The sequence below is a fragment of the Chlorella variabilis genome, assembly GCF_000147415.1.
Source record: "Chlorella variabilis unplaced genomic scaffold CHLNCscaffold_10, whole genome shotgun sequence".
NCBI classification, from domain to species: domain Eukaryota; kingdom Viridiplantae; phylum Chlorophyta; class Trebouxiophyceae; order Chlorellales; family Chlorellaceae; genus Chlorella; species Chlorella variabilis.
In genome coordinates this window covers 1305783-1331552 of record NW_005435078.1, presented here as the reverse complement: position 1 = coordinate 1331552, position 25770 = coordinate 1305783, and the positions used below count along the sequence as shown (strand labels likewise).

Sequence of the window (25770 nt, the reverse complement as noted above, 5' to 3'; positions counted from 1 at the left end):
AGCACGGGGGCGTCGCAGCGTGCCCCCGCTGCCGCCGCGCTGCCCCCCGGGCACGGCGGCGGCGGCAGCAAGCTTGGGCCCAAACGCCGTGCCGCCGAGTCCCGTGGCTGCGACCGTAGACCGTGGGCCGGAAACTGCGGCCGCAGCTCGGCGGCACGTGGTTCTGTTCAAATCGCCAAGCGTGCAGCAGCGCCGAACCACGCTTCCCGGCCTCGGCGCATGCCTTCAGGGGCCCCCTATCGCTGGGCACACCCCTCCAACACCGAACATGCGCCCGGGGGGGAGGGCGGCCCGGGCTGCCCAGGCCAAAGTGGGCCGCCCTCGAGCAAGAGGCGGCCGGTCTGTGTGCTGAATGAATGAATGGATGCGTACTACTGCAACGGCGGCGAGATCGAGAGGGCTTGCACCTCCTGCATGGCTGCCCCACCCAGGCCATGGCCGCTCGCAGTACGAGCCAGCTGCGAGTTTTTGTAACAAAGTTGCAAGAGATGGGGCGAGAAAGGAGTGGCGGGGTGCCCATGGTGGAGGTTCAGCCAAGCATGGCGGCATCCCAGCCGCCATGGGACGTGAGTTGGCGCAGCTGCAATGCATGCGTCAATTGGCGTCCGGCAGCTCTCGTCGAATGGCGCAAACTGGCTGAGCCGCAAAATGGCGCAAGCCTGGCGCAACTGCAAACGGCCTGGCGCCCATTGGCAGCAGCTCCACCCGCCAGTTCACGCCAAACTTCAGGGGCGCCATCTTGCGATACAGACACAAGGCGCAAGTTCACGCACGCGCGAAACTGTCGCCATTCGGCGCCTTTCCAAACCCCAGATGCCGTATCTCTCAATTGCGGGCAAAGGTACGCCAGCCCCCCTGGCTATAATCGTGAACACCACTTGCATTGTAACCCCCGCACACGAAGGAGGGAGTCGCTTTCGAGGGCGTAGCTTCAGCGAGGAGAGCCGGAAGCGCAGCACGTCGCGCCAGGCCCTGAGGGGCTCTGCAGGGGTAAAGATCTTGTCGAGGTGGGGTTTGCAGTGCTAGGGGGCGTCGGGGTAGGGTCAGAGGCCGCCACAATGGCTGTCCGCAAGTCGTTCTGCAAACCAGTATCCCAAACTTTCGGTGCTGCAGGCCTTCCTTTGAACCCTTCTGACCAATCATAGTCGAGAGGTGAGCCCCCGTCTCGCCTCTGGCAGCTCCTGGTGGCTGCGGGCACGTGGCATGTGCGGAATGGACGGATGGGTGGAAGACGCCCACCGCTCACAGCTCCGTGGCTGCCATCTTGCGAGGAAACCCCCTTGGAGGCCAGTTGCAGCGAGCCAGGGGCAGCCGGCAGCTGGGCGCTCAGTACCCAGCGGCCACATAGCGGCGCTCGTCTGAGCATGGCTCTGCCAACCCCTAGCAGTGCCCTCCCTCTTCCCGGCCCTGCTGCAGTGCATGCCAACCCCAGCTTTAACATTTGCATGCTTGAATCCCGTATGGATGTGTTGGAGTGGAGCGAGCTGCAGCATCCTCCGCCCCGCCTGCAGGCAAGCGTAAGCCCGCAGCTTGCGCTCGTGCCCGCCGCCAGCTGCCGCGTCGGTGCCCCTGTGCCGCTCCCAGGAGCCTGCCTTTGCCCACCTCGCTCGTCCTTGCTTTGACAGTGCGCCAAACCCCGGCTGCCTGTCGCTGCAGCGTGTGGAGGGGCAGGTGACGGTCACAGGCGGCAGCCCGCAGGGCCAGCACACGCCGCCGCTCCACCAGGAGCTGCCAGCAGGGCAGCAGCACCCGTGGGGGCAGCACCCGGAGCAGGCTCACCCGCCCCCCCACTGCTCCTTTTCCGCCCCGCTAGAGGAGCGCCTGCAGCCGCGGCTGGGGCACCACCCCCGGCCACCCCCGCACCACGCCACGCTGCCCTCTGCAGTGGTGGTGGCGCCGGAAGGAGAGCGGCGCCTGCTGCTGCTGAAGCTGGAGCGGCAGCAGGTGCAGCTGCACCAGCAGCGCCGGGAGCAGCAGGAGTGGTGCGCTGCCGTGCAGGCACTGCTGCGACAGGGAAGCCACCCGGCGGGCGGCGGCGGCAGGCCTGCCTCCTCGGAGCACCACAAGCGGGGGCTCCAGACGCAGGCGCAGACACTCGGAAAGGCGCCGCACCAGCGGCGGCGGCTCGCTGCCACCTCCATGCCGCCGCCGCTCCTGCCACACCGGCCCATCAGCGGCAAGAGCGGCGGGCGGCTGCAGAAAGCGCCGGCCCCGCACCAGAGGCACAGGCCCACCGCGGCCTCCCTGCCGCTCCCGCCGCCCCCACGGTCGCAGCAGCACAGTGGGAGTGGAAGCGGGGGGGGCGTGCGGCTGGGCCGCGCGATTTCAGACCTGCAGGATGGGATAGCCGACCTGGAGCGCCAGCAGCAGCAGCGCGAGCTGGCGCAGCGGCCGGCGGCGCGGCCAGACGAGGCGGCGCGCAGGGAGGAGCGGCAGGAGTGGCAGGAGTGGCAGGAGTGGGAGAGCAAGAGGCGCCTGGAGCAGCAGGCGTGGGAGCAGCGGCGCCTGCGTGACCAGCAGGCTTGGGAGCAGCGCCAGCGCCAGGAGCAGCAGGCATGGGAGCAGCGCCTGCATGCGCAGCAAGACGGCCACGAGCAGCAGCTGCAGCAGCAGCTGCAGCAGGCGCTGCGCCTGCGCACGCAGACGCCGCAGGAGGCGCAGGTGCAAGAGGCCTGGCGGGAGGTGTGGCCAGGCGCCGCCGCGCAGGCAGCGGCGGCGCCGCATGCTTACCACGGAGCATGCGGCGGCGCAAGCTTGCCAGCGCCCAGTTCCGTGGACGCACCATGCAGCTCATTGCAACCACAACCGCTGTCCCTGCAGGTAGGTGGGCTGAGGGTGGCTGAGGGGTGGGGAGGGGGGCCTGCTCACTGCTCCCGGTGCTGGCAGAAGCCCCAAGGCCGCATCCCGCATCACCCGCTGTCATCGCTGCTGCTGGTGCTCGCTGCCCTCTGCAGCTCTGCCCCAGCCTGGACGCCCTCTCCTTCAGCACACAGGACCTGCTGGACACAGCCACGGGGATGGGCATGGAGGCGGAGGGCGTGGCCGAGGCGGATGCGCCGCTGGGCGGCCTGGGGAGCGGCATGGCCGGCGAGTTTCGGCTGGCAGAGCCTGAGCTGGGGGGCCAGCTGGGGCAGCCCGAGGGGGACCTCTTTGCCGGCCTGCAGCCCGCCCACCCCGCGCCACAGCAGCAATGGTTTGGCGGCGGGGCCGAGCAGCTGGAGGAGCGCGGCAGCTGCACCAGGCCCCAGTACGGCGCTGCCCATGCGTTCTAAACCGCACGGCGCGTAGTGCTGCTCTCGACCATGGGAATACAAGTTTGGCCCCTGATCTGTGTGGGGCCACAGTCAATAATCGAATAAATAAAGCAACGGCTGTTTAATCTGTCAGCTGCATGCTGGCCTGCCCTCCTCCCCTACCACACACACACACCAACCTCGTCCCATCTCTTCCGCATTGTACCAAACCTGCTCCGTACCTTGCTACCCGCCTCTGCCCTGACGCAGGAGCAGTTTCCAATTAACTTCACTGTACAAGTAGTTGCACTGTTTTGCTTGTGAGCATGTGTGCCGCATTGCGCAATGCTCCACCGAAAAGTCAGCCCACCATAAGACAGCATGGCTGCATTTCTCCTTTCGATTGCTCATCGCCTCCTTTCTATGGTTTTTCTCTTGGCACTTAGTGTTCCCCCAGACCCCTGACCAGCACGAATTTGTGCCCCCTGCGGTCATCGCCAAAGCTCAAGTACCCGGTCACTTTCGACAGCTTTTCGCTTCTCTCCCCATCCTTGCTTTTTGATTGGTATTCAACGTCCTCAGGCCTGAACCAGCACCTCAATGGTGCCCTCTGCAGGCCGTTACAATGCCCGCTGACCCGCTGGGCAAACCAGACGACAGCCCCCCCTTGCCCCCCCTTGCCCCACCTCTTGATGCCGTGCACCCTTGTTCACATCCTCTCCATGTTTCCGCTACTATCGTGTACCCGTGCATTTTTATATCCAAGCCAATTCCTTCGGGAACGCCTAATAGAATCGCCAAGGCTTCGGCACAGGCCTCCCCGGGACCCATTCACTACTAGTGGGGGGTACTGCACTTGGCGCGTCGGGCAGATCAAATAATGGTCTAAAGCTAGACGTTAAAACCGGGAAGTGAAGCTTGTGGAGGCTCTTCCCCACCTTTACCTTTATATCGAACCTGTCCTCTTCATTATTCTAATCACCTGAAGAACTGCAGGCGCTCGCCCCGCAAATGATCAAGCCCCGTCCTCTACCCTGACTTCTTTCCCTGCTGCACTTCTCCTTTTGGAGGCCCCAAGGTGCCGTTTGAGCAGTGGTGCCAGCAGGTCTCTCTCTGGCCGCTCAGCTGCAAGTGGGCACTTGGCGGCCGGAGACGGGTCACCGTGTGAGATGGCACGGTGCCATGTAAATCACAGAAGCAGCGCAAGCGAGTGATGCAGAGTCGCCCTGCGGCTGAGGGGTCGGGCGGCTGCCGGGCATGCGGCCTGAGCTCTTTGGACGCCCCATTCGCCGCCGCCGCCGCCGCTGCCACCGCAATGCCAGCCTGGTGGTTCACCTCAGGAAGAGGCTGGTTGAACCACGCTGGACCTGCATGCCTTCTTGGCTCCGCTGGAGGGTAGTGCACCCGGCAGCTGCTAACCTAGTCATATCCAAGGCTCTGTCCCTGCTCTCGAAGTGCTGGCACCAAGCTGTGCCTGAGCGAGTCAGGGGGCGCCCAGAGATGCCAGGCTCAGGGCCCCAGGCAGCTCCTGCCGCCAGGGACGCACAGCACCAGACGCCGCACGTCCAAGTGCCATGGCTCCCAAGCAGGGGGCAGCGCTCGCGCCATTGGCCTTGATGGTGTCGGCAGCTGAGCTGCTCAGCAAGGAGCAGCCCCAAGGCGCCAGTGAGCAGACCGAGGTCCTGGTAGGCCCAGCCTCGCCTCTGGCCGCTGCCTCTAGGCCGGCACCGCCAGGCGCGACTGGTGGCGGCGGCTTCCCGCTGTTTGTCCAAGAGTGCTGGACCGCATTCCAGGCGAGGCAGAGGCTTGCCTGCTGGGTTTCCCAATGTCCCAAGGCCCTTTGCTCTGTGGGGCCACCTGACACACCCACGGCAGAGGCCAGCCAAACCGGGATGCGCTGCCTGAACCAGCATCGACACACGAAAGCCCGCCCTTTACCCCGACTGCCCTGCGCCTCATGCCAGAGCTGGTGCTGGCGGCGGGTCAAGCCTGGCGGCAGCAGGGCCGGCACGCATCCGAGCAGGCACAGGTCCGCCTCAGCCTGTATGTATGCAGCAGGAGCTGCGCTGCGGCTGTCACATGTGTCTGCCACAGCAGCCCCTCTTCCTTGCCCTGGCTGTTCAAACCCGCCACCCTCCCCTCCCTGTGTGGCTGCCTCTGCAGGGGAGTGGCAGCCAGTCGGGCCTAGGCCTGGGTCACCTGCTGCCGGGCGTCGACGGACTGTTGCTGGTGCTTGCAGCCGTTGCTGCTTGCGTGACTGGTCCGCCTGGTGGCGGCAGTGGTGGCGCCAGCGCAGGTGCTCTGTCCATGACGCTTCCGATGCTGGAGGCGCTGCTGCCAGCCGATGCGGAGCCTTCGCTGGCCCAGGCAGCCAGGCGGGGCGTGTCTGGTGCGGCCCTGTGCGCCGCGGTGGTGGCGGGGCAGATGGCGATGGCCCATGCCCACCAAGGGCCAGCCGCCGCGGCTGCCATCCTAGCAGGCACGGGCCTGGCAGGCACAGCCCAGGCGCGTCGCTGCTGGGGGCGCTGAGCAGCAGGCGGCAGATCCTGGTTCCGCGCTGCTTTCAGGACGGCTCCCCGCCTCACAGCCTCTGCGGCAGGCCTGGCAGGGTGAGCGGCAGGAGCCCAATGATGCCGCTCGCCAACAGCAAGCAGCCATGCCCCATCAGCTACACGCTTCCAGCGCTGCCAGGCAGCCCAGCCTCTCCGTGGTTCCTCGGCTCAGAGCCCAGCCTTGCGTGACGAGGGTCACCCTCACGCTTGTGCTGCCATCATGACAGCAGGGCGGGCCCGCAATCCGCGCACAGATCCAGTGCCGACTGCCCGGGCCCTCTGTCTTCGCCTGTGTTCTGCGGGGCCGCCATGCTCTCAAATTAGTAATGTTTACATCATAGTGTGACAGCCGGGCCGCAGCCAAGCAACATCATGCCAGTGCTTCAGGTCCTACGCTACATGAGTATGCGCCAGGCCACTGAGGGTGCTGGCCAGCACCGCTCAAGATCAGGCGGGCTCGAGCGCCGCCATGCGGGCCTCGCTACAGCAACTGGAGGCGCAACGAATACAGTTCAAAGTCAGTCAGAAAGGGAGCGGCATGCGACAAGGGAGGCAGTGAGCAAGTGCGGTGCGGGTGGGAGGGCGTTTGGTAGGTAAGCATCATGTGTTTGGGTAGCCATGGCATGATGGCAGCTGCGGAAAAGCACACAAAAGCAGCACGCTAGCACGGCAGCAAACCTGCCGGAAAATGGGGTGCAGAGAGCATGGGACGGGAAAAAAACAAAAACGGAGGGGGGTGTTGGAGCAGGAATCACATACGTTGATGCTGACGAAATCGCCGTTCCGCGGCGCTGGGGCCGCCGGCGTGCAACCGAGCGGGCGCCGCCTGGGCAGCGCCACGCACGCTTCTTGCGGGGCTCCGGGGCCGCCGCCACCCGTCGCTCGCGCGCCATAACAACGCCAATCAGGGGGTCATGCCTGGGCGCCTGGCCGGCGCCGCCATCCGCCCCTCACTCTCGCACCGTGGCGGCGTAGCCCTGGCTGGCCACCAGGTCGTCAAAGTAGTGCAGCACGTAGTCGCGGCGGTGCAGCAGGGCGCGCTGCTCGGCGCGCGACAGGTGGTGGCCCAGCTGCGGGGCGGGCGCGGGCGGGCGCGGGGTGGGGCAGGCGGGTGGGGGCGCGGGACGAGTGGGGAGACTAGCAGGCTCGAGGCGCAGAGCAGAGCGAGCAGCCCAAAGGAGGCGCAGGGCCGGCTTGTTTTGCCTTGCACTTGTGCAGGCAGCTCAGCTGCAGGGCGGCGGCGCCCCCCTGCCCTCACCTCCTCGGAGACAGTGTGGGAGTCGAGGAAGCGGAGGCGGAGGTAGGTGGAGGCGGAGACGCAGCGCACGGCGCCGGTGGAGAAGGCGTTCTCGTGCTCCATGCTCACCACAGCCTCCTTCCTGCAGCCGCGCAGGCACGCGGCAGCAGCGGCGCTCGGCTCCCGCTGGGCCCCGCCGACGCCCGGCGGCTGCCCGGCGCTCGGCCGCCGCTGGCGGGCTGCGCAGCGCGCGCAGCCTGGCTCTCACAAGCCGACTACAGGACCCCGGTCGAGCCCTCCCACGGCTTTGGCCAGCCAGGCCCAGGCCAGGCCCAGGCCCACCTGAAGGAAGCGGCATGGTCGATGAGCAGCGGCCGCGGCACGCCCTCCCAGTGCCCGCCCCGCTCCCGCCCCTGCGCCCAGTGCGGCCCCAGCAGGAAGTGTCCGTGGTGGCGGTCCGAGTTGTGCAGCAGCACGTCCAGCACGCGCGTGTCGGACAGCAGCACCGCGGGGTCCACGCCCCACTCGCGCTGCGGGTACTCCCGCAGCTCCTTGCAGTGCTGCAGCGGGAAGGGCAGGAAGCGTGTGTGGTGTGTGTGTGTGTGGGGGGGGGTATATGTGTGTGGGGGCACGTGCAGCGATCGGCGCGGCGGCTGGGGCGTCCGGGAGGGAGGGGCGAGGAGGGGGAGGCGGCCCGCTGCCACGCCAGGGAGCGGGTCGGGCATGCCGCCGCTGGCGGCGCCAGCCTAGGCCCCGCACCCACCTCCACCCACAGCATCATGGCCCCCTCCTGGAACACCAGCTCCTCCTCCTCGCCCCCCAGGTTGAGCGTCAGCGGCGCGGTCCTGCGGGGCAGGCGCCGAGAGCCAAGCCAACACACGTCGGCACCCTCGCCACCCCAGCACGGCTGCCGGCTGCCTGTGCCCCGCCCAGCCGCTCGCCGGGCGCAGCCTGCATGGCCCTCTCCGCTGCCTCGGCACCGGGGCATGCTGCTGCCAGCCAGCAGCGCACCCGGTGTTCCCCACCCGGGCCCCACCCAGCCCCACCCGGTGCCCCCACCCGGTGCCCCCACCCGGGGCCCACCCGCCCACCTGTAGGCCACCGGCGGCACCAGGTCCAGGCCCAGCAGCAGGTTGAGGCGGTAGGCCACCCACTCCATGGGCGTGCGGTGCCAGCCGCCCGCGTCGCCATACACGCGCGGCTTGTAGATGGCGTGCACGCGCTGCGCGGTGTGCGGGTCTTGCAGCTGCGGGGCGGGCGGGGCGGGCGGGGCCGCGCGGCGTTGCAGAGAAGGCCGAGGCGCGGCGCAGGGCCGGCTACTGCGTGGCATCGTCGTGCCATGCACGGCAGGGCCGCGCCCCGCCCCCTGCCGCCGCATCAGAGCGCCCCGCAGCCAGCCGGCCGTGCCTCGCCCCCGGGCTGCTGCCTCACCGTGAGCAGGTAGCTCTTGTGGTCAAACTGCGAGGGCTGCGTGTGCTCAGCGCAGATCACCACGCCCTGCTCCAGCACGCGGACCAGGTCGGCGTGCCGGGCAGCCACCACCTGCACCCAGCAGGCAGGCGGGGCAGGGTATGGGGTGCCGCAGGCAAGCTCACGGGCGGGGCAAGCATGCGAACATGGCCCTCCAGCAGATGGCTAGCTTGGTAGGGGCGCGGCAGGGCTGCCAGCGCTGCAGCAAGTCCCCAGGCGGGGCGCGACGCCCCGCGACCCCGCACCTGCAGCAGCCCCAGCTTGGCGCGGTAGTCTGCTGTGGAGGCCTGGGAGAAGGAGTGTGCGGCTCCCACCAGCGCATGCGCCGCCAACGCACGCAGCTCCTCTGGCGCCAGGTGGCGGCGCACCGTGGTGCCGTCGGCGGTGCACCTGCGGCGAGCGTGCGTGTGGCGGGAGGGGCAGGGCAGGGCAGGGCAGGCGGCTGGGAGGTGGCAGCAGATCAGTGACGGCAGGTAAGCCGCTGAGAGGAGCAATGGGAAGCCTGCGACGGCAGGAGCAGCAGAGGCGGCCGGCGAGCGGGTGGGCGCGTGCGTGCGGCGCACCTGGCGGTGGTGTGCAGGCTGATGGTGCACGCGGCGCCGCCGGGGTCCAGCGTGCTGCTCAGCTTGCTGCAGCAGATGGAGCCCGGGTGCTGCATGGAGCAGCTGAGCGTGGCCTGGGACACGCTGGGGGGCTGGTGGTAGACCGGGGCCGCCGCGGGGCCGCCGTCCAGGGAGGACAGCAGGCTGGCGCTGGAGGCGCCGTCGTAGGCGCCGCTCTGCCAGGCGGCGCCGTCTGGGTGCAGGCACAGGTGGGAGTGGTCGTGCTGCTCCAGGTCGAGCATCAGGTGGTCGGCGCCCTGGCACTGCTGCTCCAGGAAGCGCTGCGCCGCGGCCTGCTGCTGCTGCAGCTCGTCTGCGTCAAGCGTGCCAGACTGGCCCGAGTCGGGGGTGGAGGCCAGCGCGGCGCGCAGCGTGGCTGCCAGGTGGTGGACCTCCGCCTGCAGCTCCGCGTTGTCCGCCTGCAGCTGCTGCACGGCTCTGCAGGAAGCGGCAGGCCGGGGTGCAGGGGCAGGGGATGAGAGGAGGGGAGCTGGGGGCCGTGGCAGGAGCAGCGACGACTGGCAGCGGGCGGCCGAGCGACAGCCGACGGGCGGCCGCGCTCACCGCTGCAGCGCCTCCTCGCCGGGGGTGGGCTCCTCTATCAGGTGCTCCCCCGAGCCGTTGGGGTGGGGTGGCACGACCTGGGGCTTGGCCCACTGCTGTCCCCGAGAGCCGCGCTCCTGGTGGTCGGCTCGGTAGCTCAGGGTGGCCATGGGCCGCCCCCGCCGCACTCTGCAGCCTTCTTTTCGAAACATGAGCGGGCTGGCGAGGCCAGACAGCCCCAGGGCTGCCGCAGACAACGCCGCCATCCTGGCAACGGCCCAGACCCAAGCTTGGCAGCTGCACAAGCAACGCTGTGGCACTGATATGAACGTAGGCAGGCGGAAGGCATGTACAGAATGCGGCCTCCGACGTGTGCCCTAAATGTGGCCCCGCCAGGTGGCGGAGGGAGGCCGGGCCCGTTCCCCTTCAATTCAACGCCTGTGTGGCGTCTTGCATGTGCCGCTGGGTCGCCTGGGCACCCCCGCTGCGTGCCGCCACTCAGTCAAACCCCCACATGACTCGCATCACCCAGGCCCTGCTGGTCAAGCGGGCGGAGCACAATGACGGCATCCTGCGCACGCTGGAGGAGATTGCCCTGCACGCCCAGGGCATCGAGCGGATAGAGCTGCTCAACCAGTGCTGTCGGCACCTGCGCATCCTGTATCTCCAAAACAACATCATCCCCAAGATAGAGCAGCTGCACAGGCTCAAGGTGCGCGCTGTGGCGGAAATGCGCCGGGAGCGTGCACAGGCCCGGGGCGCCGGCGCCTCACGACTGCGCCCTGTGCTGCATGCCGCCGACTCCATGCTGCAGGAGCTGGAGCAGCTGAACCTGGCGCTGAACAACATCCGCCGGGTGCAGAACCTGCAGCGCTGCGAGTCGCTGCAGCGCCTGGACCTCACCGCCAACTTTGTGGACAAGGCGGGCCTGCTCAGCCTGAGCAGGTGCACCGGCGGCAGCATTGGGCGGCGACAGCAGCTGATGGATGGAGCTGATTTGTGCCTTCTGAGTGTCGCCCTGCAGGCACAAGGCCACACAGCTGCTTGGCGCTGGCGGTGTCACCCGCCCGCCTGGGCGACCTGCACCGACAGGGAGCCGCTGCCTGCCTGCCTGCAGTCTGCGGGAGAATGAGCGGCTGCAGGAGCTGAGCCTGCTGGGCAACCCGTGCACCAAGTGGCCGGGGTACCGCGCATATGTGGTGGGCACGCTGCCCAGGCTGCAGAGCCTGGATGGAGAGCAGGTGGGCGCGGTGGGACTGTGGGCTGGCCCGCCGCAGTGCAAGTGGGTGCCTCCCCACCTGCCTGGCTGAGGCTGTGGAGGGGTGGTGTGCCTCCCCGCCCCCCCGCGCAGGTGCTGCCCTCGGAGCGCATCGCCGCGGCGCAGCAGCTGCCGGCGCTGGAGGCTCGCCTGCGCGCCGAGCTGCTGGCAGAGGGAGTGGACCCAGAACAGGCGGCGCAGGTGGGCGCTGGCGCAGCGTTCAGTCCCAGCACTGCCTCACACGGCATGCGGTTCCGGCACATGTGCTGGCTGGCCAAAAAAGACATGCGTTTCTGCCCCATGTGTTTCTGAGACATGGGGTGGTTGGCCAGCCTGCTGCCTGGTGGTGGTCTCAGCCCCGGTGCAACCTACCAGCCGCTGGCCTTCCTGCCCGCCTGCCTGTCACCAGGTGGAGGACGACAGCCTGCTGGATGCGCAGCACATCCCCGAGACGGGGGTGGTGGGGCAGGATGGGCAGCTGCGGCGCCCCTGGTGCCCCGCCACCCGCGTGCTGGAGCAGCGGGAGGCGGAGGCGCAGGCGCGGGCGGCGGAGGAGGCGCGGCAGGCGGACAGGGCGAGGTCGGCGGGGCTGTTTGGGGAGCCGCAGGCGGAGCCGCCGCTGCGGGAGCGGCTGCCCGAGATTGTGGAGGGGCAGCCGGTGTACCAGAAGAACGAGGGTGAGGCAGCAGGCGAGCGGCCCTGTGTGCGGGGGGCGGCGGGTAGCACCCCGCAGCCAACCGGGCCTTGCACAACCTTGCCTCCCCGGTCCACCATGCACCAGCCGCCAGCCTGCCGGCCAGCCCGCCACCAGCGCGGCGCCTCACACGGCGGCCCCGCCCTTCCTCCCCTGCGCCGCAGGCAAGTGGGAGTACCGTCTGGAGGAGGGGTCCGGCGGGTCCTGCCTGGATCTGGATGTGGCGCTGGGCCGCTACCTGGACACCTCTGCCATCCAGGCAGACGTGCAGCCTGGGTATGTGCAGCTGCTGGCCAAGGGCCGCCTGCTGCAGCTGGAGCTGCCCGCAGAGGTGCGGCCCGACGCCGCCGTGGCGCGCCGCTCCAAGACCACCGGCAACCTGCTGATCACCATGCCGCTGGCGGACGCACAGGGGTGCCTGCGCCCCGCGGCGGCGGCCGCCGGCCCGGCGGCAGAGGCTGGCGTCGAGAATGCGGCCGGGGCGTGCAACCGGCCGGGGCGTGGCAGAGGCGGCGGCAATGGCAAGGCAGCAGCTGCCGAGGCGGAGCTGCCTGCGGCGGTGCTGAGCGCGGTGGAGGGCGAGGGGGATGACTGCCAAGACAGCCTGCCGCCGCTGTGACCCTCGGCGCGCGCACGGTTACCAGGGTTTGCAACCGGCATGAGCACTTGCTTGTGCTGGCAGCATAGGGGCTGATGTATGGGGAAGACTGATGTGTGGGTGAGGTGAGCGAGGAAAGGGGGCAGCGGGAATTAGGAGCAGAGGGGCAGAGAGTCCTAGGCCTAGGCTGAAGCGGGTCGGGTGCGCGGCAGCGATGTGCTGCCAGGTGGCGAGCGAAAGAAAAGCAATGCTACAAAGTGCGTCTCAGCGTGAGTATGCTACAAGGGCGCCGGCGCCGGCTGGGCTGGCAAGCCGGCTGATTGGAGGGAGAGGAGGCTGCGGCAGCATGCCGGCTGGCTGTCGGGCACAGCGCTCGCCCATCACACCAGCAGCACAGCATTGATGCAGCCATCGTTCTCGGGGTTGTTGGTCACTGCAGCAGGGGCGGGGCAGGGGCAGCAGTGCCGCTGTCAGCCAGCCCGCCGGCTGTGACAAACCGGCGCCGGCAGCAGCTGACACAGCTGCTCGCCCTCCAGCGTGCGACCGCAGCGGCAGCCTCTCACCTTGCGCGTACTTCCCCCATACCACCTTGCCGCCGGGCGTCACCAGGCCCAGCTCGCTGACGTTCACCTCGATGATGGTGCCTGCAGCAGGGGAAGGGCAACAGCGAGGTGGGCCAGGGAAGGGAGGGGCATCCCGACAAGTGCGGCACAGCAGCTCGCGAGGCGCCCAACCCAGCTTCTGAGGCACGGCCCACCACCGCCCAACAGCCTGCCACCAGGCCGCTGCAGCCTCTCGCCTCTCCCCACACCTCTGTCCCCCCTGCCTGCCTGCTCCTCCCACGGCCTCCTCCCTCCCGCGCTCACCCTTGGTGATCACCCCCAGCCCCGTGTACGCCTGGCCGTTGGGGTTCTTCTTCACCCCAATGATCTCCAGCTGGAAAGTGGCCTTGAGCTCCGGGTGGGTGACGTGCGCCTTGGTCATGCGCAGGCCCGTGGGGCGGATGAAGCGCTCGTACTTGGGGGGCTTGCGGGTGAAGCCGGGCGGCACAAACGTCACCTGCGGGCGTGGCGGGAAGGTGGCAAGGGGGCGAGCGCTCAGCGGCGACGCCAAACCTCTCGGCGGCTGCCGCGGAATGGGGCCACAGCTACAGGCCCTGCTGCCGCCGAGTAAGCCTGCCGATGAGTCCATGCGGTTCTGGTGCCAAGCCCCGCTATGCGCCAGGCAAGCCCGCTGGCCAGCCCTCCCGCCCCTGGCTGCCCGCTCCACCTATCGCCGGTCCCCCGCCCCTAAACCCGCACCTTTGTGACCATGCGCTTCCACTCCTTCTTCTTGCGCTTGCCCGAGCGCATCACCTTGAACATCTCCTCCTCCGCCACCGGGCGCACCTTGGGCAGCGGCACCTCCCACTTGCCCGCCTTCTCCTTGCGCTTCTGCTTGATGGTGTTGCTCAGCACCTTGGCGCGCTCAACCTGCGGCGGCGGGAGGGTGAGGTGTCAGGCAGGAGCCGTCTCAGCGGGCAACCGTGTCTTGCCGGTCCCACCGAGGTGCCACAGGCGGCGGCAGCAGCTCGCCGGCCTGCTGCGTCCCACCAACCGAGCGCACCACGCCACCCGTCCTGCACACGCACACGCCCACACGCGCCCACCCCACCCCGCAGCCTGCGCACCTGCTCACGCTCCAGCAGGTAGGCGGGCACCGCAGAGCCCTTGGCGCCGTCGTCCGCCTTGTGCTGCTTGTCGCGCTCCTCGTGCATCGCAATCGTCTTGCGCATCGTCGCCTTCTCCTTGGCCCGCTCCTTGGCAAGCATCTTGCCCTTGATGCCCAGCGTCCGCTGCGCCATGGCCGACCGCTTCTTCACACTGCGCGCCTCCTTCTTGCGCGTGCGCTCCTCATGGTCCAGCTGCCGCCCATAGCGCTTGCGGTGCAGCTCAATGTGCTCGCCCTGCGGCATGGTGCCTGCCTCGCTGCGCTGCTCTGGCCGCCAGGGGCTGGTCGCCGCCGCCGGTGGCGGGGTGTGGGTGGCGGCGCTGGTGCCTGCCCGCTGGGCGCGCTCCTCTTACGACTCTGAGGCGGTTGACGTGCAAATTCGGCCGTGCAGAGCGGCGTCAGGAGGAACTGGCGGCGGCTTCGGTTTGCATGCAGCACTGGAGGGCCTGGAGGACCGGCACGGCGTGCCTGCAGACACTGGCGGTACTCAGGGATGCACCTCTGGCGGCTGTGGGGACTTGAGGGCGCCGTTTTCCGCCTTAAGAAAGATTTCTTCGGTGGAATGCAAGATTTCGGCCTCCGCTTGCCCAATCGAGCGATCGCAAGCCCTACCGACGTTCTCTTGCGAAGCCCCTTGCCATGCGCTGCGTTACACTGGCCTCCCACCTGCGCGCTGCGCCCTGCATAGCTGCCTTTGCCGCGCCCCGGCGGCATGGCAGAGCGCTGCATGCAGCGGGGGCGCGGTGCAGCAGCGCGGAAGGCAGCAGCGAGTCGGAGGCGCAGCAATCGGACACAATGTACAAGGGGTTCGCCTCCAGGCCTGCCCAGCAGCGGAAGGCCACGCCAGCAGACGCCCTGCAGAACACGCTAGCAGGTGTGGGGCGGCGCCGGCAGGCGGGGGGAGGGCCATGCTGTCGTCTTGCCGCTACCACCGTGGCATGTGCAGCCGCTGCGCCTTGTTTTTGGTGTTCCTGCCTCCCCTTTACCATGGCCATCTTCGCCTTGCCCTTCCGCAGGCTTGTCGGCCAACGTGGGGCGCGTGCCGCAGGGCACCAACGTCATCCTGGACACCACTAGCGACGAGGACAAGTGGCGGGAGCTCGACCTGCAGGTCTGGAACGGCATCCTGCCCGCCGCCGGCATGTTGGTGTGCTACATGTTGGCCCCATTAGGCTGGCTGTGTGCAGCACATTTTCTTTGGGTTGATGGGCCGTGCCGCACTGCAGGTGAACGAGTACCCGGGCCAGCGCACCTTCAAGGCCATCGGCACCGGCAACCAGGACTTTGTGGTGGCGATGACCGCCTGTGTCGAGCAGGTGGTGGGCAAGGTGCACGAGGAGTGCATCAGTCAACGGCTGGTGAGTGTGGGTGCCAGCATGCTCATTGGTGGCTGTCGGGACCAGCACGATTTGGCGGGCCAGGCACTGCATCGCTCGCCTTTGGGGGTGTATCTCGCCCATGTCCGCACTTGTTCGTTTCCCGCTGCCGCAGTCGGCCAAGGGCAACTACATCTCGGTCACGGTTGGGCCAGTGTGGGTCGAGACACCCGATCAGATGCTCCAAATTTACGAGAACATGAAGGCGGATGGGCGGCTGCGCTTCTTCTTCTGAGTGGGCTGCTTGAAGGCTGCCGTGCCCGCCATTTTCCACCCCCAATTTTATGTTGCTGGCGATGGTGTTTGTGCGTCCAAGCATGCTGGCGCCGCGTCGTGCCCGGCCCTGCCTGTACTATAGCGTTGACTTTCATTCAACCTGCCATTTTCAACCCGCTGCCAATTCCCGCCCCTTCCGCTGCTCATTGTTACAATGTCTGTGGGTTGCTGGAAGCAGTACTTTTTCCTTGAGGCTGCGTGCTTACTCTGCTGCTCTGGGTAAACAAGCGGCGCACCTATGTTGTACACATGTAGCCGCCTCGTGGACGAGCTGGCGCAGCGGACTCCAGCTGGCGCAGCGGGCAAGCAGGGAGGGGGCTGAAAGCTGCATTATTGACAAACTGGCATCACTTATGCCAACCTGCGGCAAATCACAGGTCTAAAGGCACACCAGCATGGCCAGGAAAGAGGTCACCCTAGCACTGCCCACAGACCTGGTGGAGCAACTGGAATCCCTGGCCCATGCACAGTGCCAAACCTTTGAGGAGCAGGTGGTAGCGGAGCTGCGGCGTTCGGTGTCACGGTTGAGCGGTATTAGCTGCGATCGACTGGCGCGAGACCAGTCGTCAGAGCTGCACCTGACCTCCCCAGTGAGTCCCCCGGCTGATTTGTATGTGAGAGAATGTCTGTCGAATTGGGTGACAGCGGCATGAATTGGGGTTGGGTGCCACCGGCATGCGGGCTCGGCGCCACCTCTGGGCGCCGCCGCTCTTCGACCACGCCTTTCTGCCGCCCCCTGCCCCTGGCAGATCATCGGCCTCGTTGAGGGCTTGTTGACGGGTGAGACAACCATTGGCGAGGTGCTGTGCAAGGGCGACTTTGGAATCGGCACCCTCAACCACGTGAGCAGCTGGGCTCGGCTGCTGGTGCCCTCGCGTCAGGGTGCATGGACTGTGCCACGACCACGACCTGTCTGTTGCTCCATGCTTGCTGCAGCTGGATGGCGAGGTGGTGATACTGGATGGGGTGGCATACCAGCAGGGCTGGCAGGGAAGATGCAGGCTGGTAGACGACGCGGAGAAGGTGAGGGAGGAGGCGGGGCGGGCTGTGTGTGTGGTGGCGCCGGCAGCGGGCTGTGCGGGCTGTGCCACCTCCACGCCTTGCCGCACGCCGCCACCGTACCGCCTCCCTCCCTTCCTTCTCGCCTGCAGACCCCCTTCATGACCGTCACGCGGTGGCAGCCAGGCCGCGCGGTGACAGTGCCGCTGTCGGCGCGCATGGATCGTGCGCAGCTGCTGGCGGAGCTGGAGCGCCACTTCCCCTCCCCCAACCTCTTCTACGCCATCCGGCTGACCGGCCGGTTTGAGAGCCTGCGCGCCCGCTCCGTAAAGAAGCAAAAGGTGGACAGGTGGGCCAGCAGACGGTGCTGGCTGATCCCTGCTGGCTGCACCAGCGGGTCCCTCCTCTTGCCTTCCGCCCGCCACACCCGGCACCTGCCACCTGCCTGCCGCAGGCCTCTGGTGGCTGTGGCCAAGGACCAAGCGGTGTTTGAGCTAGGGGCGGGCAGCGGCACGCTGGTGGGCTTCTGGAGCCCGCCCTTCATGGGGTCCGCCCTCACCGTCCCCGGCTTCCACCTGCACTTCCTTTCAGGTGCGCCGCTTGTGGCGCTGGCACACGACAATGAGCCAGCAGCCCTCCAGCCTGTTTGTTTGGCAGCCGTGGCAATGCCTGAGAGCTTTGAACCAAGCAGGGATGTGGTGCTGGGGCTTGCTGGCCAGCTTCCTGTCGCAGCTGTGTCCACCTGCCCACTCATGCGCCACATGCACGCATGCGCCTCGCCGTGGCTTGCTGCAGAGGATAAGATGCAGGGAGGGCACCTGCTGGAGGCGGTGCTGCTGGAGGGGGAGGCCCAGATACAGGTGGGATGCCGATTCCTCTTCCCCCTTCTTCTCGCGTTGAGTTGGAGGCCAGGCCAGCGGCCTCCATTCGCCGCCGCACCCCCTGTACTCTGTGGTGCCACCACTTGTGTGCTGCCTCCCGTCACCGCTGCCGCAGGCGCTGCACCACACCGACACCGACCTGCCCAAGACGCAGACCTTCCTGGGGGCGGACCTCACGAGGGACCCCGCGGAGGATCTGGAGAGCGCGGAGAAGTGATTTCATTCATCCTGTCCATTCTTGTTGACTGCACACCCTTTGAATAACGTCTGCGTCAGTACGGCTGTCAGTAAGGCGTGGCAGAAGCGCAACTTGGGAGCCTCAGGCGAGGCACACCCACTCATGCCACCTTTCAATGGGCAATGAAAACACATGCATTACCTCACACATGCACTGGTCCGCATGGAAAGGCAGGGGAGAGTTGGAGTGCGCAGGGGAGACCTTTGTTGCATTCATTGCCCGGTGGCGCCACCCGCCCGCCAGCTGGGCCCGCCTCATATTGAGCATTGGCTTTTGGCCTGTCGGCGCATCCCCCCCTGAATTGCCCGAGCGTATCACACGTCTTCTGCTCATAAGCTTGGTGCGTCTGGTCCGAGGCGCTCACACACCTCGCCCAGAATGACCAGCAGCGGGCCCTCCCACAGCACCTTTGCGCCCGGCCTGCTCTCGCTGCCCCCCGACCTGCTTTTGGCGATTGCGACAAAGGTCTCCTCTCAGCTCGATCGCGTGAAGCTGAGCATGGCTTGCCGGGCGTTCCAAGCCATCAGCCTCAGGTAGGCCGGACCTGATGCGCTCAGCGGCGTCGGCCTGGCCCGCACCTCGCCGCCGCCGCTGCAGCCTCTGCCAGCCACCGCCCACCCCCGCTGTTTACACGTCACCAAACACACCGCAATGCCATCCCAACAGTTGCTTCACCGAGCTGGAGGTGGACCTGGAGGATATGATGGGTGCGGCGTTCGACAGGCGCACCGCCATGATCCAGCAGCATTCGCTCAGGTGGGAGCGGAGGACTCCAGCGGACTGCCGCACACCAGGCTGGCGCCGCCTGCCACGCCGTCTGTCGCACCCATGTGGAGCCAGTGAATGCTGCGGGCCCAGCTGCGGCGCACCAACTGGAACGGTTGCCACCTGACATCAGCCGCGCCGTCCCGCAGGTCTTGGGTGATGCGCCGGCGGCACAGCATCCGCAGCCTGTCGGTGGCCTTCCCCGGCAACGAGAGCCTGGAGGGCAACCTGTGCCTCATGCCGCTGATCTGCGCGCTGGCAGCCACCCTGGCGGAGACCGGCCTGCAGCGCCTGCGCTACACCTTCACCTGCGAAGTGCCGTGGATGGATGCGCTGGTGCCGCTGGGGCCCTCGCCGCTGCGGGAGCTCACCATCTGCGACTGCCACCTGCCCGAGCTGCCCCAGGCGCTGACCACCCTCCCCTGCCTCACCTCGCTGGAGATCGGGGTGTGCCAGGGCTTTGCGGAGCACCTGGGCGGCGTGGAGGGCATGGGGGAGCTGTCGCGCCTCACTAACCTGCGTAGCCTGGCGCTCCACCACGCAGCCTTCGGCGCGGGTGGGCACGCGCGCTGCCGGCCGGCGCAGGAGGCAGCCATGGCACACATGTGCAGGAGGCGGCTTGCAGGCGTTTCTCGGGGTCGGTACTGTGTGGGCCGCTGACCTGCATCCCTGCCTCCCCACCCTGCCCGCAGCCCCAGGCAGCCTCTCTGCCCTGACCCGCCTGACGGCGCTCGACCTGGCACACAACGTGTTTACTTCTTTTGAAGGGGTGGAGGGCTGGAGCACGCTGACCAGCCTGGCCCGCCTCGACTTGAGCAGCTGCGAGGAGAGTCTGGCGCAGGTGCCAGACGTGTTGCAGGTGAGGGCCCCCGCCCGCCGCTCACGCCAGCGTGTGCCTTGCTTGCATCAAGATGCTCGCTTTGCTTGCATGCCGGTGGTGCCGCGCGCTGCGCGCCCACAGCGTGCCATTGCCGCATCCATCCATCTGGCCGCAGCACTTCACCTCGCTGCGGACGCTGCTGCTGGCGGGCAACAACATCGACGCGCCTGTGGATGCGTTTGGCGATGAGTTTGGCGTCGAGCAGCAGCACCCGCAGGGCGTGCCGCTGGCCCTGTCTGCGCTGAGGCAGCTGGAGGAGCTGGATCTTCGGGGCAACTACTTTGTGCGACAGATGCCGCAGGTGTGCGTGGGGCAGCGCCTAGCAGCCAGCCGAGGCGCCTGCCCAGGGCCTGGCACGCCTGCTTGAGAGCTCAGGAGTGTGTGCTGCAAGACTGTGCAGGCGTTTCTGGGCCTTACCAGCCTCACCAGGCTCCTGGTGGGACCCAGCTTTGGAGGCCTCGCTGCCGGACCGTACCTTGCAAACCTGCAGGTGGGCACCTGGCAGCCTGGTGCTCTGTACTGCTGCTGTGGCCTCCCAAGCTGCTGGCCCCGCCGCTGCAGATGTCTTGTGCTGGGGACCTGCACATGCCCTGACAGCGCCATTCCGGCCCGCAGGAGCTTTACGTCGAGGATGGCTGGCACTTCCAGCCGTCTGACATTGGCGTGCTGTCCGCGGCGCCCCGCCTGCGGCGCCTGTCGCTGCGCCACCTGCGGGTGCCCACGCAGCATGCGACGCCGCTGCCTGCTGCTGTCTGGCAGCTCCAGCACCTCACATACCTCAACTTGAGCAAGTCCCAGCTGACCAGGTCGGCAGGCAGCGCAGCGCACAGCGCACCAATGCCCACTCACGCAGCTGCTGCGCTGGGGCCAGCGAGCGCCCGCATGCCGACGCCCAGCTCCCTGCCGCCCCGCCTGCCTGCCTGCAGCTTCCCAGAGGGCCCCTACACGGCCAGCCTGCAGGAGCTGTGCGCCGACGGCTGCGCCCCGCGCTCGGCTGCCCTCATGCAGACGCTGCCTGCCTTCCCTCTCCTGCGGCACGTCATCTGGGCAGACAACTCCAAGCTGCCTCTCAGCGCCGTGCGGCACCTGCTGGCGCAGGCCCCGGGCCTCAAGGTGCGGACGCTGCTCCTGGTGGGGCATGCATGGCAGCCCGCTGGCCGTGCGTTGCAGGCGGCAACGGCACCAGTGCCAGCCAGGCGCCCACCCTGCTCCCTCCCTGCCTCCCTGGCAGGTGCTGGGGGTGCGTGAAGATGCCATGACTGCGCCCGCGCGCAAGGCGCTGTCGGCTGCCCACATTGAAACCAGCACCACATGGACCCAGAGCTTCTGAACTCCTCTGCCGCTGTTGGCGTCGCCCGCATGCCGGCCGCCACCTCCTGGCTGCCTGTTGCACAGCCCCTGTCATGTTGATGTTGACAGCCGTTGCTGGGTCTACACTGTCAGGAAACCCGGGGCAGCGCACAAGCAAGCACACGCCACGCGGCATCATGTGTTGCCGCATCCTTGGATACCGGCTGCCCATCCTGGCCGGGCCCGTGCAGCGGAGCAGCATTTCCACTGAATGCCGGGCAAAAACATAGGTCAGGAATCCAGTCCAGGAAATCAACACAGTGCGCAACACAACGATCACCACCTCGGGCATCAGCAAAACCGCTTCAAGGAAGCTCCCATGCCACCCTCAGGCTGCCACCTCGACCGCCGCCTGCTCCCCGCCAGCCGCTTCCGCTGCCGGCGCCGGCGCCGCCTCGCCGCCGGCCAGCGCCTCCTGCACGTGCTGCACCAAGGCCTGGGCGTTGTCGTGCTCCGTCCAGCTGCGCGCCTTGGCCTGCGCCAGGCGGCCCGCCGCCGCCAGCCGCGCCCGGTCTGCCAGCAGCGCCTCCACAAGATCCGCCAGCTGCGGAGGGGAGGGCACGGTGATGCGGTGGAGGGCTGGCTGGCTGGTTGGCGGGTCACCTGGTCGTTGCTGTTGTATCGAGCAGGCACGGGAAAGCAGGCACGGCTCCAATGCCCTGCCGTGCAGGCATCCTGCCAGGCAGGCAGGCAGCGAGGTCCGCCAGCCCCGCCACCGCCGCCAGCAAGGCATCGGCTGCCGGGCAGCGTCACATGCGGCGCACGTGCACGTGGCGCACCTGGCCCACAGGCTGCTCCATGTCGCACAGGAACACCTCCCCCGCCTGGCTGCTGAGCAGGTCGGTGGCCCCCACATGCCCGCCCTCCTGCACCAGGCTGGGTGCGCCTGCAGCAGCATGCGGCCGCGGCGCCTCAGGCAGGCAGGGCACAGCGATGGACATGCGGCAGGGCATGCGGCAGGGCAGGCAAGGGGCAGGGCAAAGGCACGCGGGCCTCGCAGCATGGGTCACAGCCCCAGCCCCCACAGGCAGCCGCTCATGGGTGCGGCACCCTGGACTGCCCTGCCTCACCCTGGGAGGCTGCCTCCACTATCGTCATACCTGCAGCAGCATACAGGGGCAGAGCCGCATGCTCAGTCACAGTTGCTGGCAGGCACCCGGGAGTGGGTGGTACGGCAGGTGGCGCAAGGAGCGGTACCAACACAGCAAGGGGAAGGATGCTGACTCACCATAGGCATCGTACCTGCAGGGCAGTGGAGGGCAGCGAGCGCATGCAGCAGGGTTGGCACGCGTGCATGTGGCACACATGCATGGGCCACCGACACAAGCCCGTGTGACAGCATACAGCTGCCGCCTGCCTCCACGCCTCCCCCGCCTCGGCCAGCGGCGCGCTCACGTGGGCGGGTGCAGGTTGAGCAGGGTGGCGGCATACAGCTGCGCCAGATCGCCTGGCCCCATGAAGGAGTCGTGCACCACGCACTGCGGCCAGGGGTGTGCACGTGTTGCGGCAGAGCCAGGCCAGATGGCAGGCACACGCAGCGATCCTTGCACTGCACATCAGCTTGCACTGCACCGCTGCTCGCCTTGACTGTGCACATGCATGGCATGCCCTCAGGGCACCCCACAACACACACACACACACACAGACACACACACACACACACAGACACACACACACACACCTGGGGCACGTTCTGCTGCAGGCGGCGGCGCAGGTCTGCACCATAGGGCGAGTTCCAGCCCGCGCCGCACATGGCGGGCACCACGCCCAGCCGCTCCAGGCTGCCCCGCGCCGCCATCACCTCCACCACCTCCACAAAGCGGTGGGGCTCCTTCTCGGGCGACAGCCGCACGCAGCAGGCCAGGTGGCGGCGCCCCGTCGCCCAGGCCAGCCCGCCGCCGCCGCCCGCCTCCTCGGATTCAGCCCCAAGCCCTGGCGCAGGCAGGCGCTCCATGTCGGACCGCAGCGCGGGCAGCAGCACGTGCAGCGGCGCGGCGGCGGCGGTGGCGGCGGGGAAGTGGCGGCGCAGGTAGTCGGCATCGCTGCGGCTGAGCACCATGGAGCAGCGGGAGAGGCGCAGCGCGCGCTGCTCCCGCCCCTCTATCACAGCCAGCTCCTCGGCGCTGGCGGTGCGGTGGTACACCCTGCGGGTGGCAGGCGGCGGCATCACGGCCCTATGCTTGGCTGGCGGGGAAAGGGAGGAGGCAGAGGCATGGCAGGCATGGACCCCTTGCAATGCTGCTCCCTTCATGCCTCCGCCCCCTTCGGCCCGCCCAGCCCGCTCAGAGACCCCCCCCCCACCCCACCGCTCAGCTGGCCTACCTGTAGTTTAGGTAAACAAAGGGCGGCAGCGCGGCCGCCGGCAGCGCCGCCGCCAGCGCGTCATACGCGCCCACGCTGTGCCAGTCCACGCCCAGCGCTGCGGCCGCGCCAAAGGCGGCCACCTGGGCCGCCACGGTCGGGACGCCGGCGCACGCCGCGTACTCGCGCCAGCCGCAGCCCGCGTCGAGGCGCCCCCACACCGGCAGCTCAAACTGGGCGCAGGGCGGGTGGGGCAGCGGCTGGTTGGGTGGGAGCAGGCTGGGGTGGAGCCGGGCCTCAGCTGTTCACCATCTCTGGCAAAACAGCAAATGAATAGCTGCTCCTGCAGGCCCCATGTCGCTGGCCAGCTCACGTGCACCACGCGCTGCATGCCGGCGCCGCCATTGCCGCCGTCCTCGGGAGCGGCCGCGGCGCTGCTGTGGCCAGGCGGCGCGCCCGCGATGACCAGCACCTCATGACCCAGCTGGGACAGGGCTCTCGCCTGCAGGCAGGCAGGGCAGGCAGGCATCACGGCGAAGTCGGCGGCAGCGCAGCGACGGCGGGCGAGTGGCAAGCAGACGGCAGGCAGCTCTGGATGGCAGGGCGGCCCAGCGTCTGACTCCCAAAACTGTGCGCTACCTGGCTGCAGGCGTAGACGCCATTGCCGGAGAAAGTGCCGGCGTTGAACTCGATGCTCTGCTCGATAGAGTGAAGGGGAGCAGTGGGGGGGAGTGTGGCGGCCCTGACGGTTCGGCAGCTCATGCGGGGTTTGGGAAGGCAAGCTCATGCAGGGGGGGCCACACACTTGCCATCCACCTGCTTGCTGGCTCCTCCCACCCCGCTCACTGCCAGCCCCCACCCACCAGCAAAAGGAACTTCATGTCGCTGCGTTGCCGCCATGCCGCCTGCGGGGCACCACAGGCGCAGCCAGGCGGCGATGATCTGCGTCAACGCTGCTCAACACGGCATGCGCTGCCGGGCTGGTCCCAACGACCCCTGAACGGGCTCCAACCCCCTCCCACCAGCAATGTGAAATCGGAGCGCTCACAGTTTCCAGCGGGCGAGGGGACGGCTGATGTGCACGGGCGCCGCTCTCGGGCTACGATGCGGCTGAGGGCGGGTGATTTTGAGCATCAAGTGCATTCCGTACTGCGCCTGAAGTACACCCTCGCCACCTCTTCTCTGGCCCTCCCAGTGCGCACTCCACACTGCCTGGGGTAGGGGAACATCATGGACAAGATGGCGCTCAGGGGGAAGCGGTCTAGGCAGGCTTGGGGCCAGGTGGAGTCGGAGGAGGAGCCCCTGTCGGATTCGCAAGATGTTGTGGAGCTGGAGGCGGACTGCAGCAGCGACGACGACTCACGTGAGCAGATGGGCCTGGCTGGGGAGGGGTTGGGGCGGGGAGGAGGGCGGGGGCGGGCCGCAGGCGCCATGCAAGGGAGCGCGCATTTGGGGGGGAGCCCTGGGGCCGCCTCCCCTCGCCCTGGTCGCGCTCGGGGAACAGCATCTGGGCCTGACACCCCTCGATTGCCCGCCAATCTGCAGGGAGAGGGCGGTGCGCGATATCTTGGAAGGGGAGCCTGGAGGCCCGGTTTCTGAAGGCTCTGCAGCAGGCGGGAGGCGTCTGGGTGAGCCCACGCTGCTGTTACTGGCTGCCAGGGCGCTGCAAGGCGGGGAGAGGCCTGGGGCGCCTGGGATCTGGCATGGCACCCACATGTGGCCCCTCCCCTGCCCTCGGAAGGCGGGAGGCCCCTCCCAGCCGCCTAGCATCGTTTTGGGCAGCTGTCGAGGGCGCCTCCCCGCCTGCCGTGCCTGTGTTGTTGGGTAGGGCGTGCGAGGGACGGGAGGGGCCGGCTTGAATTCGAAGTCGGGCCCGCAGATCGCGGGTGCAACCCTGGCAGGGAGGGGTGCTGGCAGCCACTGGAGCCCGCTACCTGCGAAACAGGCTCTGGGGCGGGCCCAGGGCCCCTGCTGCCTGCCCCGGCGCCTGCGCCCCAGCCGCGGCCGCGTTTGCGGGCGGCCGTCCAGGCCTGCCCCCTGCCCCTGCTGAGCCCCCGCCGCTGCTGGTGCTGGTGCTCGCGGGCCCCCGGCCGCAGCCCACAGCCTCCCAACCTCCACCCACCTGTGCCTGACCCCTGCGCGCTGCTGCCTCCCCGCCCCCTCCCGCCCGCCTGCTCCGCCTGCAGGAGGCCAAGCCCAAGGCCATCCTTCAGAAGATGGGCGCCTACTCCACCCAGCTGACCACCATCCAGGTCAAGAGCCACCTGCAGAAGCACCGCATCAAGGTGGCCGCGGAGATGCAGCGCCAGGCGGCAGCCAGCGGCGGCGAGGCGCTGCCGCCGAGCCTGCCCGCGCCCAGCGCCACCGCGCCGCTGCAGCAGGCGCGGCAGGCGGCCCAGCTGCAGCAGGCGGCGGCGCGGCAGGCGGCCGCCGCCGCGGCCGCCGCGGCCGCGCCCAAGCCGCGGCGCCGCCCGCAGAAGCAGTCGGCGGGCAGCCAGGCGGAGCTGGGCCCCTCGGCGCCCTCCTCCGCCGCCCGCAAGCTGCAGCAGCAGCAGGCGCAGGCGCAGCGCCGCAGGCTGGCCGCGCCGGCGCGGCCCCCCAGCGCCGCCGGCCCCTCCACGCCCCAGAAGCTGCCCTTTGAGGGCGGCGCCGCGATGCCGCTGCGCCACTCCGCCCCCGCCGTGCTCGTGGACACCGCCTCCTCCGGCCACCAGCTGTCCCCCGTGTCGGGCGGCAGCAGCAGCAGCGGCGGCGTGGAGCACAGCCGCAGCCACTACAGCCACGGCGGCGTGCACCACGTGCTGCAC

At 68.5% G+C, this 25770-nt stretch overlaps 9 protein-coding genes across 9 annotated transcripts in view; 6 read left to right on the top strand and 3 right to left on the bottom strand.

Annotated features, from left to right (window-relative positions):
• Positions 1-1058: 1058 nt before the first annotated feature.
• On the top strand, positions 1059-3272 carry CHLNCDRAFT_52397 (hypothetical protein; the record flags this gene model as incomplete). Its single annotated transcript, XM_005847781.1, has 4 exons — positions 1059-1104; positions 1417-1517; positions 1657-2820; positions 2955-3272. 4 exons carry the CDS (start codon positions 1059-1061, stop codon positions 3270-3272), a joined length of 1629 nt encoding a protein of 542 aa, XP_005847843.1.
• A 3463-nt stretch (positions 3273-6735) lies between these two features.
• On the bottom strand, positions 6736-9807 carry CHLNCDRAFT_134077 (expressed protein; the record flags this gene model as incomplete). Its single annotated transcript, XM_005847618.1, has 9 exons — positions 6736-6855; positions 7044-7164; positions 7365-7582; positions 7786-7867; positions 8114-8268; positions 8454-8564; positions 8738-8882; positions 9056-9532; positions 9659-9807. 9 exons carry the CDS (start codon positions 9805-9807, stop codon positions 6736-6738), a joined length of 1578 nt encoding a protein of 525 aa, XP_005847680.1.
• A 344-nt stretch (positions 9808-10151) lies between these two features.
• CHLNCDRAFT_52395 (hypothetical protein) lies at positions 10152-12208 on the top strand (the record flags this gene model as incomplete). The annotated part of the gene is made up of 6 exons (XM_005847780.1): positions 10152-10349; positions 10452-10582; positions 10755-10878; positions 10989-11096; positions 11305-11572; positions 11754-12208. The coding sequence occupies 6 exons, from the start codon at positions 10152-10154 to the stop codon at positions 12206-12208; spliced, it is 1284 nt and encodes a 427-aa protein (XP_005847842.1).
• Positions 12209-12567: 359 nt separating this feature from the next.
• CHLNCDRAFT_23329 (hypothetical protein) lies at positions 12568-14141 on the bottom strand (the record flags this gene model as incomplete). The annotated part of the gene is made up of 5 exons (XM_005847617.1): positions 12568-12620; positions 12751-12831; positions 13054-13246; positions 13489-13659; positions 13857-14141. 5 exons carry the CDS (start codon positions 14139-14141, stop codon positions 12568-12570), a joined length of 783 nt encoding a protein of 260 aa, XP_005847679.1.
• A 551-nt stretch (positions 14142-14692) lies between these two features.
• Positions 14693-15508, top strand: CHLNCDRAFT_134074 (hypothetical protein; the record flags this gene model as incomplete). Its single annotated transcript, XM_005847779.1, has 4 exons — positions 14693-14771; positions 14914-15008; positions 15124-15255; positions 15389-15508. The coding sequence occupies 4 exons, from the start codon at positions 14693-14695 to the stop codon at positions 15506-15508; spliced, it is 426 nt and encodes a 141-aa protein (XP_005847841.1).
• Positions 15509-15944: 436 nt separating this feature from the next.
• On the top strand, positions 15945-17646 carry CHLNCDRAFT_134073 (hypothetical protein; the record flags this gene model as incomplete). The annotated part of the gene is made up of 7 exons (XM_005847778.1): positions 15945-16139; positions 16299-16391; positions 16486-16572; positions 16701-16897; positions 17003-17139; positions 17344-17408; positions 17545-17646. The coding sequence occupies 7 exons, from the start codon at positions 15945-15947 to the stop codon at positions 17644-17646; spliced, it is 876 nt and encodes a 291-aa protein (XP_005847840.1).
• Positions 17647-18045: 399 nt separating this feature from the next.
• On the top strand, positions 18046-20642 carry CHLNCDRAFT_134072 (hypothetical protein; the record flags this gene model as incomplete). The annotated part of the gene is made up of 9 exons (XM_005847777.1): positions 18046-18200; positions 18334-18423; positions 18582-18988; positions 19125-19291; positions 19428-19613; positions 19713-19802; positions 19928-20118; positions 20239-20425; positions 20544-20642. 9 exons carry the CDS (start codon positions 18046-18048, stop codon positions 20640-20642), a joined length of 1572 nt encoding a protein of 523 aa, XP_005847839.1.
• A 348-nt stretch (positions 20643-20990) lies between these two features.
• Positions 20991-23844, bottom strand: CHLNCDRAFT_134071 (hypothetical protein; the record flags this gene model as incomplete). The annotated part of the gene is made up of 10 exons (XM_005847616.1): positions 20991-21206; positions 21442-21548; positions 21733-21762; positions 21864-21904; positions 22058-22140; positions 22344-22806; positions 22985-23196; positions 23337-23465; positions 23603-23659; positions 23827-23844. The coding sequence occupies 10 exons, from the start codon at positions 23842-23844 to the stop codon at positions 20991-20993; spliced, it is 1356 nt and encodes a 451-aa protein (XP_005847678.1).
• Positions 23845-24193: 349 nt separating this feature from the next.
• The window catches only part of CHLNCDRAFT_134070 (hypothetical protein), a gene marked incomplete at both ends in the record, with an annotated part of 2953 nt that continues 1376 nt past the window's right edge, over positions 24194-25770 (top strand). Inside the window, 3 exons of the mRNA XM_005847776.1 lie at positions 24194-24326; positions 24509-24591; positions 25150-25761. Of these exons, the coding sequence (XP_005847838.1) occupies positions 24194-24326; positions 24509-24591; positions 25150-25761 (828 nt within the window). The remainder of the gene's footprint in view (positions 24327-24508; positions 24592-25149; positions 25762-25770) is intronic.